The sequence below is a fragment of the Camelina sativa genome, chromosome 8, assembly GCF_000633955.1.
Source record: "Camelina sativa cultivar DH55 chromosome 8, Cs, whole genome shotgun sequence".
Classification (NCBI taxonomy): domain Eukaryota; kingdom Viridiplantae; phylum Streptophyta; class Magnoliopsida; order Brassicales; family Brassicaceae; genus Camelina; species Camelina sativa.
The window spans coordinates 6,680,618-6,698,292 of record NC_025692.1 but is presented as its reverse complement, the minus strand read 5'-3'; the positions used below and the strand labels follow the sequence as shown (position 1 = coordinate 6,698,292).

The 17,675-nt window shown below is 29.8% G+C and overlaps 3 protein-coding genes and 1 non-coding gene across 5 annotated transcripts in view; 2 read left to right on the top strand and 2 right to left on the bottom strand.

The window, feature by feature from the left end:
- LOC104706519 (leucine-rich repeat-containing protein 9-like) overlaps window positions 1-2,118 on the top strand; it is a 4,641-nt gene extending 2,523 nt beyond the window's left edge. For both annotated transcript variants that reach the window (XM_010422717.2, XM_010422718.2), the window contains exons 6-13: window positions 67-159; window positions 261-342; window positions 429-485; window positions 583-647; window positions 721-816; window positions 929-1,015; window positions 1,096-1,176; window positions 1,276-2,118. In XM_010422717.2, coding sequence (XP_010421019.1) covers window positions 67-159; window positions 261-342; window positions 429-485; window positions 583-647; window positions 721-816; window positions 929-1,015; window positions 1,096-1,176; window positions 1,276-1,905 — 1,191 coding nt within the window. In that variant the 3' untranslated portion in view covers window positions 1,906-2,118. The remainder of the gene's footprint in view (window positions 1-66; window positions 160-260; window positions 343-428; window positions 486-582; window positions 648-720; window positions 817-928; window positions 1,016-1,095; window positions 1,177-1,275) is intronic.
- TRNAQ-CUG lies at window positions 2,315-2,386 on the bottom strand. Its single transcript has one exon. It is a non-coding gene; the product is annotated as a tRNA-Gln (tRNA).
- LOC104706518 (uncharacterized protein At5g41620-like) lies at window positions 4,447-6,661 on the top strand. The gene is made up of 3 exons (XM_010422715.1): window positions 4,447-5,386; window positions 5,481-5,576; window positions 5,660-6,661. The coding sequence occupies exons 1-3, from the start codon at window positions 4,946-4,948 to the stop codon at window positions 6,584-6,586; spliced, it is 1,464 nt and encodes a 487-aa protein (XP_010421017.1). The 5' UTR covers window positions 4,447-4,945; the 3' UTR covers window positions 6,587-6,661.
- LOC104706517 (bifunctional nitrilase/nitrile hydratase NIT4) lies at window positions 9,184-10,972 on the bottom strand. Its single transcript, XM_010422714.2, has 5 exons — window positions 10,741-10,972; window positions 10,436-10,615; window positions 9,964-10,257; window positions 9,591-9,872; window positions 9,184-9,494 (listed from the first exon to the last, which is right to left on the bottom strand). The coding sequence occupies exons 1-5, from the start codon at window positions 10,907-10,909 to the stop codon at window positions 9,334-9,336; spliced, it is 1,086 nt and encodes a 361-aa protein (XP_010421016.1). The 5' UTR covers window positions 10,910-10,972; the 3' UTR covers window positions 9,184-9,333.

The following is a 17,675-nucleotide window of genomic DNA, read 5'->3' as shown; positions in this document are numbered from 1 at the left end:
TTTTTTTTTTTTTTTTTTTTACCAACTTGCTAGTAGCTTATGGTGTTCATGTTTCATTGGTTTTAGGGACTCAAGTCGTGTGTGAATTTGAAGTGGCTTTCAGTTGTGGAAAATAAATTGCAAAGCTTAAGTGGAATCGAAACACTAACTAAGCTTACAGTAAGCTCCACTAAAATCAATTCTTTTTTTTGGTTCTCAATGCTCTTCCCTTTATCTCTATCTAAACTGAAGTGATTTGCGTGGTGTCTCTTTTGTATAAGGTGCTAAATGCTGGAAAGAATAAGCTCAAATCCATGAATGAGGTATCTTCTCTTGTCAATTTGGGAGCCTTGATTTTAAACGGTGAGTTCTACAAACGGTTTTGTATTTTGCATCCACGATTTATACTACTACTGAGTACTGATGAGATTACTCTTTTCTTGTTTCAGACAATGAAATCTCCTCCATTTGTAAGCTAGATCTACTGAAAGACTTAAACAGTCTCGGTATATGTTCTTACATTCAGATCAACATGTTTTTTTCTTTACATGTTACCCAATGTTTCATCTAGTTAAAGTTTTGTTGTTTCGTTTATGGATGCAGTTCTTTCTAGGAATCCAATCAGTGAAATTGGTGACTCGCTTTCAAAGTCGAAAAAACTCACTAAAGTAAGCTCGAGTTTTCACCTATTTCGAAATCATAACTAAGCGGGTCCTTGGTCTAATCAATCCCTGGTGTCAGATTTCTTTGTCTAACTGCAGGATAAAAGCTATAGGCTCTTCTCTCAAGTCATGCTCTGATTTGAAAGAGCTACGACTCGCCCACAATGAGATTAAGGTGATCTTTTCTTCCATTGATACAATCTACAGGACACAACACCAGCCTTTTCCCACAATCTTTTGTTTATGTTGCGAATGGTACTTATTTCATATACGCTTAAACACTTCAGGCTCTTCCGGCTGAACTAGCTGTCAACAAAAGACTACTGAATTTGGATGTCGGAAACAACATGATCACAAAACTCTCTGGTTTAGAGGTATAATGGAATTCAAGCACATCCCCTAGCTTGTGGCAAGTTCTTGCATTGATCTAATAATAAACTGTCAAAATTGTCAGGTTTTGGGGACACTATCTTGCTTACGAAACTTGAATATTCGAGGAAACCTGATCTCTGATAACGATAAGTCAGTTAAGCAGGTAAAACCATTTTTTTCACTTCTTTTTTTCGGTTGTGATTAGTGTTACTGAATGGGGCTTTCGAATAAGAATGAGGGAAAATGTTGTAATGTCACACAGGTGATAAAGTTGCTCCCCTCTTCAGTGAATGTATTCAACGCTCAACCACTAGATAAAATCTCAAGCAAGGGAAAGCATATCCGGCTTGATACCGATGATGAAACCTTTGATGCTCATCACAACAAATCGACAGAAGAAGAACAATCCAAAGAAGATAGAAAAAGCAAGAAGAGCTCCAAGAGAAACAAGTCAGAAGACGAAGAAGAAGCCAATAATGATGATCACAAGAGCAAGAAGAAGAAGTCTAAGAGCAACCCACATGTAGATCAAGTTGAAACAGAGAGAAGAGAAGAACCTAAAAAGAAGAATACACAAAGTGACAAAGACGATGATGCTACTGAGAAGAAACAGAAAAAGGCTATTCCAAAGGAGGAACTCGATGCTATCGATGATGCAGAAACATCTTTCGCAGAAATCTTTTCCCGGGACAATGTGTCAAAGGGTTCTTCTGGAGACAATATTGAGAAGAAGAAGAGAAGCACCGGACAAGAGACAGGTCTAGTGAAAGTGATAGAGAACAACAATAGGAATAAGAAGAAAACAGAAAAGAACCAAAGCAAGAAGAGTGTAGTGATTGATCTTCCCATGGAAGTTGAGATCGGGTTGGGAGGTGAGTCAAAGTGGGAATAATACCGGATAAACGGAAGCTCTGGTCGTGCAACACTTTAGAGACCAGGGAAAGTTATGTCTTAAAACATCCAACGACTAGGGTGATTGAAGTACACTGATATGATATATCTGATGGTTAAGAAACAAATGTTTAGTGATTTCGATCCCCTTTATAAAATGGTTTTGCAGTTTTGTGAAATACACTTGGTTTTAACTATTTACACTTGATTGATCTTCCCATGGGACCTCTTTGTCATTGAGGTTAAGCCATCAAATTTGTTGGATACAACTGTTAATGATAACCATTTGTTACCAAAAGAAGAGTGTTACCAAAAGAAGAGACTAAACGAAATTGCCGAATCCAAAATGGCCCCATTCGCTGAAAGAAAATACTGTAAAACTTTTTAAAAAAAGAGAGATTAAGAGAAAGAGGTCCCACCGAGACTTGAACTCGGGTTACTGGATTCAGAGTCCAATGTCCTGACCACTAGACCATGGGACCACTTTGACCTTTTTCTTTATTTATTATATATATGATGAGAGAAGAAGTCTCTTTTTTCCTTTTATTTAATCCGGACAACAACAGATTGGAAAGAGCAAAGGTCAGCTTGATTTGCAAAAATCATGCTAACGTAAGTACATAACCATCCGACGTTATAGGTAAACAACTAGGGTACATGTAGATTTTTGATGAATGACCATACGGTAAGAGGGATGAATTTATATTGTGAATTGTTTGCTATAAAGAGTGGTTAATACTTCGAATAATTGCAAAAGTGTTGTAGTATGACATTTTGTCAATTTCTCCATGTGATTTGCGAGTAGTATTCAAAGACTCAAAAAAAGATAAAGAGAGCTAAACAGAGTAGGGCCTATTTTAATTAGAGCCGTTCATCTTATGTATTATTTTCTTGTATCATCGTAGGGGCCCTCTTAGCCTCACATATATATGAATTATTTACTCGTATAATTCTATTCTTAAATCGTTATATTCAATAATATATAAAATAGTATAGAGCTAAAAGGATTTGATTTGACTGACAGAGAAGGCATCTCTTGGGATGTTCCATAAGTATTTATTATTATTTGTACTCAGCATGTGCCTGTCTTTCATATGCCAAATACTGTATACAAAACTACGAATTTTCTATTCTCACATTTCTAATAATTTCATTTCTTTGCATTAGCTTGGAGTTGTGAATTTTTGATTGGATGGTTATAATTATTTAAGTGTATGTACTCAGCATGCTGAGTACAATAATAATTTTGATTAACAATCTAAAAATACTAATATTTTTTTGCTTCAATTTTTTAATGAAAAACTAATCTAAGGACATCTCTAACATAGCCCTTTAATTTTGAGGTTTCTTTTAACTCTTAACAAATCCTAAAATCTTTATTATTTTAGGGTGAATAATATAATCTCAAATTTGAGGATTTACTAATCAAAATCTTTTTCATATTTTTTATACCTATAAGTATAACTAATATATCTCATAAATAGCTATATCTCAACTCCTCATTTATTCATCATTCATTTCATTGTATCAAAATAATTATATAATTATGTATTTAACTTGTTTTGCTAGAACTACTGATAAATTTAACAATATGTTATCTAAATTTGGAATTTTTGATAAATATAATTTTCTATTACGGATTTTCATTTATTTGGAACTTTACAATCTCTAGCCAATATACATTTTTTGCACATGTATCTTGTCTATGCATAAACCACTATATACATGTTTTGTTGAAGAGACTGTTAGATTTTAACGTAGCATATATTAGGGATACAATATCCCACATTGAAAATTGAGTAAGATCTTAAGTGAATTTTTTTGGGATGAGCAACCATCATAGTAAACTATCTCTCTTTCAACCCTTCGATCGTGCTGGCAAAATTACGGTCCCCGTGATAGGTAGCATATTGCTTGGGGCTGTATATCAAACCCATAAAACATCATCTCTTGTAGTAGGAGAGAATCAGCTTCATCATGTTTTCTAACTCTACCATCTGACAGCTTTGGAGCACAATTTTTGCAAAATTTCTCTGAGGAAATATTTTATGGAGTTTGAAGTTTTTCTTCAGTTCGAGGAAATTTTACTTTTTAAATACAGCTCTGCTATCATATTAAAGATACAATATCCAACATTGAAAATTGAGTAGCATCTTAAATGGTATATACAAAATATGAACTTCTAAATTTATTGACCTAATAGCATAGAGGTTGATGCTAGTTTTGATAATGTAGTACGTTGTCTTTATTTGATACTCATATATTTGCCCCCGCAAAAGAAAAGCCTATCAAGAGTAGGATTGGATCCCGTCTAATCCGATATTGTGATCTAAAAGATGTCTAACTCTTAGAAAGGACTAATTTGAAAAAGATGGATCCCATGATACCTTTTTTTGCAAGTCATTGTTGCGTTTATTAGTTAGCGGCAACAAGATTTGTACTTGTTTGATTATGGAAATATTATTTGTGATAGATTAATTTTAAAAAAAATTGACGAAATTGGAAAACTTCGGTTCATGAACCCCTCCAAAACAATTTTTTTTTTTACAATGCCCCAATTAGACAACGCACACAAACAAAAACACACCTCACTTGTCTCTCCATCTCTCTTTCCTCATCTTCCACATATCTCTCTCGCTCTTGTCCCAAGAAATAAAACACAATTTCCCAGATTCAAACTTCTTTTTCAACGTCGGAATTAAGAATCTGAGTCTTACTTATGATCTTCTTCCCTTTTTTTTCATTTGTTAACACAGAAAAAGCAAAAGAAGCAAGAAAACATCATCCTCTTAACTTTCTCTTTTTGTATTATCTCTCTCTCTCTCTTTCACTCACTTTATAAAGATTCAAAAAAAAAAGCAAAATCTTCAAGAAACTGCTTCTGATCTTAAAAAGATGATCAACCTACTCATCAAGACCCATATCTCCTAAAAAGCACCAATCAATTCTTATTTTTAACCCTCTTTCTCATTCTTTTTCTTCTTATATATAATTTAGGGCAAGATTTGGTACAGTTTTGTTTGTTTTATATTATAACAACTATGGAACGGAAGAGAGGTTGTAAGATCAGGAAGAGAGGTGGTTCTTCCTCTTCTTCTTCTTCTCTTGCTCGTCAAAACCGTTTGAAACGCTCAATTTTCTCCGGGAAAAGAACAGCTCAAGATGACGGTGGCGGCGATGGCGGCTCAGGAACTCCTGTCAAGTCTATCACCACCGCTAAAACTCCTGTGCTCTTATCTTTCTCCCCGGAAGAACTCCCTACAGAACATCAGTTTCTGAAAAGCAGCGTCTCCGCGAGAAAGCTAGCCGCGACTCTGTGGGAGATCAACGACGGCACAGACCCTGCTCCTCTTGTAAACTCCAATATAGACTGCTTGGGAAGCAAGAAACCGTCAAGAAACAGAGCGAAGAGACCAACAGAGTTCTCTTCCATTGATTTCCCACTAAAATCATCCGATCCGATTTCTCGACTGAGCTCAGAGGTTAGAGTTTGCTTCAGTCTCAAGTTTCCTCTGTTTTCTTTTTTTTTTTTCTTTTCTCTCAAATTCCATCTCCTGATATTCAAAAATCTCACAGGGAATCGATCTCCGCGAAGAAGATATAGTCCCTAAAAGATCAACAAATCCTCAGAAGCTAGAACTAATCGAATACAAAACCATCGGCACAAACACGGTATGATTTGCTTTTTTAACCCAAAAAAAACAAAAAAAACATTTCTTGTGAAAGAAGAAAGCTCTGATTAGTTTAAATTACAGGTGAAAACTCGTTTCAAGAATGTCAGCGACGGTTTAATAACGTCTAGAGAACTCGTAAAGGTTTTAAAACAGATCAGTGAGCTCGGAGATGATCACAAGACAGCAAACAAACGCATAAACTCTGCTCTGTTATGCGAACTAGACAGAGCAAGATCTTCACTAAAGCATCTGATGAGTGAATTCGACGCGGAGGAAGAGGAGAAGCGTCGATTGATAGAGAGGCTACAAGAAGAAGCGACGGTTGAGAGAAAGCTCCGGCGACAAACGGAGAAGTTGAACAGGAGACTAGGTAGAGAGCTCGCGGAGGCTAAAGAAAGAGAGAGGAAGATGAAAGAGGAGATGGAGAGAGAGAAGAGAGCTAAAGACGTTCTTGAAGAAGTTTGTGATGAGCTTGCGAAAGGTATCGGAGATGATAAGAAGGAGATGGAGAAAGAGAGAGAGATGATGCATATAGCTGATGTTTTAAGGGAAGAGAGAGTTCAAATGAAGCTTACGGAGGCGAGGTATGAGTTCGAGGAGAAACACGCCGCCGTGGAGCGGATGAAGAAGGAGCTCCGGCGGGTTTTTGATGGTGAAGAAGGGAAAGTGTCGTCGTCGGAGATACGTCGGGTTTTGGAGATAGCTGATGGTTCCTGTTCTGATGATGATGATGATGAGGAGAGTGATCTTAAGTCGATAGAGTTGAATATGGAGAGTGGAAGTAAGTGGGGTTACGTTGATCGCCGGAGAGGAAGTGGCTCCGGCGATGATGATGATTATGATGATGATGATCCTGTGGAGAAGAGATCATTGATCGTTGAGAATGGAGAGAGAGATGAATCATTGAAGACTCTGAGAGATTACATTGTTTCGAATGTAAGATGTATCGGTCCTTCATCGTCGGAACAGTGGAGTCATCGGAATCTACCAAGCTCTGAGTTTGTGTAATCACACTGCCGGCGAGTAAAAAAAAAATTATATATATACAAAAATGATTTATTTGTAATATATTCGATTTAATTTTTGGATTTAATTTCAAAAACAAAATCAATTCACGTTTTTTTTTTGCCGTTTATAATTTATACAGTCATATTAATTTTTGGATTTAGTTCGGAAAACAAAATCAATTTATCGAAATATAACATTTTTATTTGTGTAATTAATTTTTTAATTATTGTATTTCTATAATTCTATTAGTTGAGGTGTTAAATTCAATTAGGGAACTTAATTACGTGCCTGTTTAAGAGGACATCTCACTAAAGAATCCCCTATATATTAAAAAAGAAGCATTCTTGAAGAAAAGCTGATGTGTCTAGCGCGCTAGAGAGCTCTATGCTCAATTTATTATTTGCCCTTAATATTCTATAATATTACATAAAACTGCCATTGTTATTCAATTTATTTATATACACAATATTTTACTCCTATAAATGCTAAAATTGGTAAATATTATTCAAATGTTAATAAATATTATCCCCTACATGTTTTTAAAATTATTTTCAAACCTATATATGTATTAAAATATAATAAAAAATTATAACAGGAGATGTTAAAAATATTTATTTAAATCATATTTTTCAAAAATATAAATAATATTACTTATTATTGTTTAAAAAATTGAAATTAATTTTGAATATAGATATTGAAAAATCTTTAAAAACAATTTGACGGCATCTTAAATTTATTTTAAACTATAAAATATTTAAACTCATGTAAATCCTAATTTTCAGTTTTTTTCATATAGAAAATTTCTGATATATAAGACTAACATATATTAAAGATTCCTTAATTTCAAAATTAACATATTAAAAATATAAAATCTGATGTATATTTTAATATTATTTCTTAAAGATTTCGAAGGACGGTTTTTATAGATAAAAAATATTATACCCCTTATGGAGTATGGATACCGGGACGGGTTTGACCCGCTTAAGAATTTAGGTCATTCGTTTCGAGAAGTTTTAATCTTTTTGATGGTTTTATCCGTTTCATAATTTACAAGTTTTATACAATTCTGATTAATCACTAATTCGGTAAACGTTAGATTTTCGGATATGCTGTTTTGTGAATCTTAATTTTATGCTGAAACCTTTATTGTTTCAAAAATCACAAACTGAATGAAATCAAACTAATATAAGTTTGAAGTGTAAATGATATAACAAATAATTATATCTATAAATGTAATTCTATTTGTACATAATATGTTACAAACCTTATAGTAAAAATAGTTTTTGAAATCAATCACGCACGTACGTGCGGATCGGTACTTCCTAGGCTCTTATGCTGGTTACAATTTTAGACCGTAATTCAGATGTGGGGAACATGAGAATATCAATCAAATCATGCTCGGATTGAGTTGGGTACATTGTATATACAACTTCTTTGAATTGGAGGAAATTTATTAAAGAATTTATTTCGTTTTTGTTTTTTGGCATTGATGATATACACATGGAAACGTCGGTTTGGTGTAAATTAAATCATAGTGTTAATAATTACAACAATTAGTAGACGAATCAACAGACAATAATGTGATATAATCGTCTCAATGAGGGATTAGTTTATTTTAGAGGAGTTTAATCAAAAAATGAAACACGACATTTTTATCGATTAATTATTGTGTGGACATCGGACAGCATCGTTCCATCTTCCCATGTGATTTTGTCTCACAACTATCCGTTAACGTTTCATCCTATTCGTTTTTTCCGTAAAAAATTCAACCAAAAAGTTACAAAACCAAAATTAATAAGATGACGAAAAAAAAACAAAAAAAATGGCTCTCTTTTTGACCTTTTGTTAATCCAAAATATGGCTCTTCTCTCTTGTAATAGGCCAATTCGTGTGGAAGATAAATGCATATATAACAATTCCTTCACTTAATATAACATTTGAGCTTAGAACCATTATCAAATCAAATCGAATCAAGGGTTTTTGGGTGCCAAAAGTTTATCTTCACTAAGCTTTTTTTTTACATAGTTGAAGTTTGGGGGATGAATTTATTCACTCGTATAACAAAATTGAAACCTAGCAAAAAATAGTCGAGTGAGAGCATTATTTGGTGCCACAAGGCTAAATAATTTCTCCCCATGAAACCATTTATTTTATGAGAAAGGTCAAATGCTAAAAACATTCGATTAATAGGTTATAGGTAAGATAATTTTGTCAGCATGATCTTATCAAGTTCGTGTGTGGTTTATCTCTTTGTCTCCTTTGTCTCTTGCATAAAAACTTTGATACATTCATTGAACCTTCAAATCACTGTTTTGTAGACATTTCAACTAGCAACTGTCAGTGGACAGATCATTTTCAACTTTCAAACATGGGCAGACATTCAGTTTTCAGAGATTTGGTTTGAAACCAAATAGAACATTCTTTGGTTTAGTTTCAATTTGGCTTGATGCAGTTTTGGTTTGGTTTGTTGGTATTTGATTTGATATCACTTCTCTAAAAAGAACTCATCCTTAACACAAGAATCACTAGTTTTGTATGTACACATGTAAAGAACATGGAAACGAACAGAACCACAATTTGAACGAGGATAAGAAGAAAAAACTCAATATAACACGTTTTGGATTTGATAATGATTTCAATCAAAAGTCTGATGTACGTTTGTTTGGGTCTTACAAATGTTTATTTATTATACACCACATAAACTGCATCAAATTATAGAGAGAGCTTGGGTCTTACAAAATGTCTGTTTATTTATTGACGGATTCATCTTTGGTTACCTTTTTAGTCGTCGTCAAGAAGCTGACAGCTTTTCTCGGATGCTCCCTTATGTTCAAGCTAAACACTTCAGGCCTCGAGTAATGCCCAACCACATCGAAATCAAACTTGGCTCTTGCTATGTCCCCAAGATCTGTTCAGAGATTTTAAGGATATGATTGGTTTTTCTTCTTTTTCTTATGTAGTAAGAATGAGAAAGGTAAATGATAAACAAGTGTTAGTAATTCACCTAGATCAGCTGTGATAAGAGCCTCTCCTTCGTAGTTTGGTCCAGCTAAAACAATTCCCAAAGGTGAAATGATGGAGCTTCCACCAGCGCAGACAACAGAGTCCGGTGTTAGGCTATCTTCAGAACCGGAAAACAAGTAATCCGGTGGAGGAGGATAATCTTTCCGGAGACAAAACTGATTAGCCGACAAAACAAAACATCCACCTTCAAGAGCAATGTGAGTCATCGATGCTTGCCAAGTTTCTCTAGCATCAGCAGTAGGTGCACAATAAATCTCAATACCTACAAAAATCAAATCACAAACCCCACACATGAATACTTTACAAACTAGTCTGTAAAATACAATACATTGTCCCTCAGTGGAAGCTCTAACCTTTGGCATACATTGCAGTTCTTAAAGAAGGCATCCTATTTTCCCAACAAATAGCAGCACCGATCTTCCCAATGGGAGTATCGAAAACAGGAATGGTTGATCCATCTCCAAACCCCCAGATGCAACGCTCCAGAGCTGTAGGCATGAGTTTCCGATGCTTACCCAAGAACTCACCTTGTGAATCAAAGAAAAGAACAGTGCAGTAAAGCGTATAGCCTTCCCTCTCAATCACACCCATAACCAAGAATACTTTATACTTCTTAGCCATTTCCCCCAATCGTTCCACTTCAGGACCTAGAAACAGATTCACAGATGCATAACTAATTGCATCTTAACAGTTTACACACACTTGATGATTCAGAGTTCTGGAACACTAGAAGACGATACAATATCATAAACCACAGCAGCTAGGTTAAATTATCGAACTAATTGACGAATCGATTAAGCTAATCGTAGAGATGGAGGACTATACCAGGAACATCAATGGCGGAAGCATGGTATTTACGAAAATCATCTCTTCCTTTAGCAGTTCGAGCACCAATCGCTAATTCGAAGCTAGAGCCACGAGGATAACCGCCGATAAAAGCCTCCGGGAACACCACGAGCTGAGAACCATTGTCCGCCGCCTCAGCAAGCAATCTCTCCGCCTTATCTGCAAAAAAAATACGGAAGATATAATGATTTCATCGCATCAATTAACCAAAAGCGAATCAAAAACTCCAGAAAAAAAATAAACTCTCAAGGTTCCGATGAGAAAAAAAAGGAGAGAAGAAGAACCTAGTGTGGCGGGAGTATCGTAGAAGACGGTGGAGGCTTGGACGACGGTTGCTCGTACGAAGAGGGAGGAGGAGTCGGCGGCGGTGGACATGTCAACCTCGGGGAAGATTTGATTGACGTTGACAGGAGAAGCCGCCGTGACGAGAGACATTTCTTGCTGACTGGTCATCACACTAGCCACTAGGGGAGAGAGAGAGAGAGAGAGGAAATGAGTGGATTCTGGTTAAGTATCTTCTTCTTTGGTTGGTGTCTTGTGTTATTTATTTCTCATTAAATTTTAAAAAAGTCAATTTCGTCGTACTGACATTTAAAAAACAAAAAAATTGTAAAAAATGCAAATTTTTAATGGTTAGATTTTTATTTTTTGTTATATGTATATATAACTTTATAATTAATTTTATGGGTTTATATTTTAGTGCACAACTAGATAAGATCCACGTAAATACACAACTTAAAACATTAAATATATCGATAATTTATATGATTTTTAATAAATTTTGTAATTGAAAGCAAAATCGGACTAATTGTTTTCAAATAAGTTATAAATTTTAATAATTTATAAATTTTAGTAATTAAAATTAAAAATAAGACATTTTCTATCAAAATTTATTAACTATGATTTTTTTCTATGTTTCCTTTCAAAATTATAAATTTTATTTTTATTAAAATTTTACTATTAAAAATAATTTAAAATTATATAAAAAATTTTGTACATAAAAAAATGATATATAATATTACTAAATATTTGTAGGTTACTCACTAGAACCCAAAAACTCAAGTTGAATGGATCAATTATATTTGATATATGAATTTGCTTGACATGTTTAGCAGTGGCAGGCTTTCTAGGCCGGTAGGTAAAAATGCTAAATTAACCACTACACCAATATATATACATATATTTAAATGCATATATGGTGGAGTTTGATTAAGGGTATAAAAGAATTTTAATTAATATAAAACATATATCACCAAATTTTATCCTATAATGCATATATGAACAAATATTTAATTATGTGTCGTTTATTTTTGTTTTTATTTTCATTGTATCATTCAAATAAAATTTTAACTATTTGTACCATCATTATAATCCATAGTTTAATTTTTACATACTTATCTTATATGGGTTATAGTTAAAATGATATCAAACACAATCTATGCTTCATATCAAAACTATTTTTTAATTTAGAATTAAAAATTGACGAACAAAATGAAAAAGCACTAATTTTTTTTTTTTTTTGGAAAACTAACATTGGCTAATATATTTTATATATATCACTATCTCATAAGTAATAATTTTATTTCATGTTAAAAATAAATGAGGTTGATATATGATAATACATTTTCATATCTTCTGAGTTATACGTGATTTTTTTAGAAAAGCTCGGTCTCATAAATTTTTTGAAAATATGAGACTGCTTGTACAGTTGTCGTGTAGTTTTACTTTATAATAGAAAACATTCTCATAAGAATAAGACCAGAATTTCTTAAAAATATTTTTTTACCAATATAACCAAGTTGAAGTAATTGTGAAGTTTTGTAAGACAATGTACTATTTGGTGAGAAAATATGAGAGAATTATATCTTATTATAACTTTCCTTTTAGGATTACTATTTTGTCGTGTAATTTTCTAAGTTAATATTTATATGAATGAATTGTATCATTTCCTATCCTTTTTATGTTTTTAGGAAAAAAGTATTGTATTCATGTAGAATTAGTGACTTCATATTATAATTAGTAACCAATTTTACAATTTCTAATTTTCTTGAATATACTTATTAAAATTATTCTTTACACTTTTAAAACATATAAAGACAATTTTTTTTGTTTATATACATCTTAGAACTATTTTTTTACATTTTAAATTTTTTTAAAATTTATAATTTTCATATAGTTATCTTTTCACATTCTTAAAACTTCTTTATTTTTTTTTAATTTACATATTAAAATGATCTTTTTATTTTTAAAATTGTTAATTTTCTAGTTTGCTTATAATCTTTGCATTTTCAAAATTACTAAACAAAATTTTATTGTTTATATACGTATTAAAATTATTTATTTACATTTTTTAAAGATCGTTGAGAAATATAATTTTCTTATAATTGTCTTTTTACTTTTAAAAAAAACTAGTAAAAGTAAATTTCTTGTTTTTTTTTTGGTGAGGAGTAAATTTCTTGTTTTATTCTTGGAAATATATTTAATCGATAAAATTAACATTGTTGGGATCAAGTTTTGGAAAATTACTAATTTTGAAAACCATGTTTTATATCAAGCAACGTGACAGAACATTGATCATACGACTGTGAGAAAGTTAGTTAACATGTCGTCGTCCGATAAGTCTTCGTCACACCGTCTCTTTGGAAAATTCTTCACGAACTAATTGAAAGCAAATTCGGACTAATTGTTTTCAAATAAGTTATAAATTTTAGTAATTATAATTAAAATAAGACATTTTCTATCAAAATTTATTAACTATGATTTTTTTCTATGTTTCCTTTCAAAATTATAAATTTTATTTTTATTAAATTTTTACTATTAAAAATAATTTAAAGTTATATAAAAAATTTTGTACATAAAAAATGTTATATAATATTACTAAATATTTGTAGATTACTCACTAGAACCCAAAAACTCAAGTTGAATGGATCAATTATATTTGATATATGAATTTGCTTGACATGTTTAGCAGTGGCAGGCTTTCTAGGCCGGTAGGTAAAAATGCTAAATTAACCACTACACCAATATATATACATATATTTAAATGCATATATGGTGGAGTTTGATTAAGGGTATAAAAGAATTTTAATTAATATAAAACATATATCACCAAATTTTATCCTATAATGCATATATGAACAAATATTTAATTATGTGTCGTTTATTTTTGTTTTTATTTTCATTGTATCATTCAAATAAAATTTTAACTATTTGTACCATCATTATAATCCATAGTTTAATTTTTACATACTTATCTTATATGGGTTATAGTTAAAATGATATCAAACACAATCTATGCTTCATATCAAAACTATTTTTTAATTTAGAATTAAAAATTGACGAACAAAATGAAAAAGCACTAATTTTTTTTTTTTTTTGGAAAACTAACATTGGCTAATATATTTTATATATATCACTATCTCATAAGTAATAATTTTATTTCATGTTAAAAATAAATGAGGTTGATATATGATAATACATTTTCATATCTTCTGAGTTATACGTGATTTTTTTAGAAAAGCTCGGTCTCATAAATTTTTTGAAAATATGAGACTGCTTGTACAGTTGTCGTGTAGTTTTACTTTATAATAGAAAACATTCTCATAAGAATAAGACCAGAATTTCTTAAAAATATTTTTTTACCAATATAACCAAGTTGAAGTAATTGTGAAGTTTTGTAAGACAATGTACTATTTGGTGAGAAAATATGAGAGAATTATATCTTATTATAACTTTCCTTTTAGGATTACTATTTTGTCGTGTAATTTTCTAAGTTAATATTTATATGAATGAATTGTATCATTTCCTATCCTTTTTATGTTTTTAGGAAAAAAGTATTGTATTCATGTAGAATTAGTGACTTCATATTATAATTAGTAACCAATTTTACAATTTCTAATTTTCTTGAATATACTTATTAAAATTATTCTTTACACTTTTAAAACATATAAAGACAATTTTTTTTGTTTATATACATCTTAGAACTATTTTTTTACATTTTAAATTTTTTTAAAATTTATAATTTTCATATAGTTATCTTTTCACATTCTTAAAACTTCTTTATTTTTTTTTAATTTACATATTAAAATGATCTTTTTATTTTTAAAATTGTTAATTTTCTAGTTTGCTTATAATCTTTGCATTTTCAAAATTACTAAACAAAATTTTATTGTTTATATACGTATTAAAATTATTTATTTACATTTTTTAAAGATCGTTGAGAAATATAATTTTCTTATAATTGTCTTTTTACTTTTAAAAAAAACTAGTAAAAGTAAATTTCTTGTTTTTTTTTTGGTGAGGAGTAAATTTCTTGTTTTATTCTTGGAAATATATTTAATCGATAAAATTAACATTGTTGGGATCAAGTTTTGGAAAATTACTAATTTTGAAAACCATGTTTTATATCAAGCAACGTGACAGAACATTGATCATACGACTGTGAGAAAGTTAGTTAACATGTCGTCGTCCGATAAGTCTTCGTCACACCGTCTCTTTGGAAAATTCTTCACGAACTAATTGAAAGCAAATTCGGACTAATTGTTTTCAAATAAGTTATAAATTTTAGTAATTATAATTAAAATAAGACATTTTCTATCAAAATTTATTAACTATGATTTTTTTCTATGTTTCCTTTCAAAATTATAAATTTTATTTTTATTAAATTTTTACTATTAAAAATAATTTAAAGTTATATAAAAAATTTTGTACATAAAAAATGTTATATAATATTACTAAATATTTGTAGATTACTCACTAGAACCCAAAAACTCAAGTTGAATGGATCAATTATATTTGATATATGAATTTGCTTGACATGTTTAGCAGTGGCAGGCTTTCTAGGCCGGTAGGTAAAAATGCTAAATTAACCACTACACCAATATATATACATATATTTAAATGCATATATGGTGGAGTTTGATTAAGGGTATAAAAGAATTTTAATTAATATAAAACATATATCACCAAATTTTATCCTATAATGCATATATGAACAAATATTTAATTATGTGTCGTTTATTTTTGTTTTTATTTTCATTGTATCATTCAAATAAAATTTTAACTATTTGTACCATCATTATAATCCATAGTTTAATTTTTACATACTTATCTTATATGGGTTATAGTTAAAATGATATCAAACACAATCTATGCTTCATATCAAAACTATTTTTTAATTTAGAATTAAAAATTGACGAACAAAATGAAAAAGCACTAATTTTTTTTTTTTTTTGGAAAACTAACATTGGCTAATATATTTTATATATATCACTATCTCATAAGTAATAATTTTATTTCATGTTAAAAATAAATGAGGTTGATATATGATAATACATTTTCATATCTTCTGAGTTATACGTGATTTTTTTAGAAAAGCTCGGTCTCATAAATTTTTTGAAAATATGAGACTGCTTGTACAGTTGTCGTGTAGTTTTACTTTATAATAGAAAACATTCTCATAAGAATAAGACCAGAATTTCTTAAAAATATTTTTTTACCAATATAACCAAGTTGAAGTAATTGTGAAGTTTTGTAAGACAATGTACTATTTGGTGAGAAAATATGAGAGAATTATATCTTATTATAACTTTCCTTTTAGGATTACTATTTTGTCGTGTAATTTTCTAAGTTAATATTTATATGAATGAATTGTATCATTTCCTATCCTTTTTATGTTTTTAGGAAAAAAGTATTGTATTCATGTAGAATTAGTGACTTCATATTATAATTAGTAACCAATTTTACAATTTCTAATTTTCTTGAATATACTTATTAAAATTATTCTTTACACTTTTAAAACATATAAAGACAATTTTTTTTGTTTATATACATCTTAGAACTATTTTTTTACATTTTAAATTTTTTTAAAATTTATAATTTTCATATAGTTATCTTTTCACATTCTTAAAACTTCTTTATTTTTTTTTAATTTACATATTAAAATGATCTTTTTATTTTTAAAATTGTTAATTTTCTAGTTTGCTTATAATCTTTGCATTTTCAAAATTACTAAACAAAATTTTATTGTTTATATACGTATTAAAATTATTTATTTACATTTTTTAAAGATCGTTGAGAAATATAATTTTCTTATAATTGTCTTTTTACTTTTAAAAAAAACTAGTAAAAGTAAATTTCTTGTTTTTTTTTTGGTGAGGAGTAAATTTCTTGTTTTATTCTTGGAAATATATTTAATCGATAAAATTAACATTGTTGGGATCAAGTTTTGGAAAATTACTAATTTTGAAAACCATGTTTTATATCAAGCAACGTGACAGAACATTGATCATACGACTGTGAGAAAGTTAGTTAACATGTCGTCGTCCGATAAGTCTTCGTCACACCGTCTCTTTGGAAAATTCTTCACGAACTAATTGAAAGCAAATTCGGACTAATTGTTTTCAAATAAGTTATAAATTTTAGTAATTATAATTAAAATAAGACATTTTCTATCAAAATTTATTAACTATGATTTTTTTCTATGTTTCCTTTCAAAATTATAAATTTTATTTTTATTAAATTTTTACTATTAAAAATAATTTAAAGTTATATAAAAAATTTTGTACATAAAAAATGTTATATAATATTACTAAATATTTGTAGATTACTCACTAGAACCCAAAAACTCAAGTTGAATGGATCAATTATATTTGATATATGAATTTGCTTGACATGTTTAGCAGTGGCAGGCTTTCTAGGCCGGTAGGTAAAAATGCTAAATTAACCACTACACCAATATATATACATATATTTAAATGCATATATGGTGGAGTTTGATTAAGGGTATAAAAGAATTTTAATTAATATAAAACATATATCACCAAATTTTATCCTATAATGCATATATGAACAAATATTTAATTATGTGTCGTTTATTTTTGTTTTTATTTTCATTGTATCATTCAAATAAAATTTTAACTATTTGTACCATCATTATAAACCATAGTTTAATTTTTACATACTTATCTTATATGGGTTATAGTTAAAATGATATCAAACACAATCTATGCTTCATATCAAAACTATTTTTTTAATTTAGAATTAAAAATTGACGAACAAAATGAAAAAGCACTATTTTTTTTTTTTTTTGGAAAACTAACATTGGCTAATATATTTTATATATATCACTATCTCATAAGTAATAATTTTATTTCATGTTAAAAATAAATGAGGTTTATATATGCATAATACATATCCATAGTTTAATTTTTACATACTT

Coding starts and splice junctions, on each gene's coding strand:
- LOC104706517 (XM_010422714.2), bottom strand. CDS start 10,909: ATGACCAGTCAGCAAGAAATGTCTCTCGTCACGGCGGCTTCTCCTGTC. Junction 10,616..10,740: donor CGATACTCCCGCCACACTAG/GTTCTTCTTCTC, acceptor TTTTTTTTGCAG/ATAAGGCGGAGAGATTGCTT. Junction 10,258..10,435: donor TTCCGCCATTGATGTTCCTG/GTATAGTCCTCC, acceptor ATCTGTTTCTAG/GTCCTGAAGTGGAACGATTG.
- LOC104706518 (XM_010422715.1), top strand. CDS start 4,946: ATGGAACGGAAGAGAGGTTGTAAGATCAGGAAGAGAGGTGGTTCTTCC. Junction 5,387..5,480: donor TTTCTCGACTGAGCTCAGAG/GTTAGAGTTTGC, acceptor AAAATCTCACAG/GGAATCGATCTCCGCGAAGA. Junction 5,577..5,659: donor AAACCATCGGCACAAACACG/GTATGATTTGCT, acceptor TTTAAATTACAG/GTGAAAACTCGTTTCAAGAA.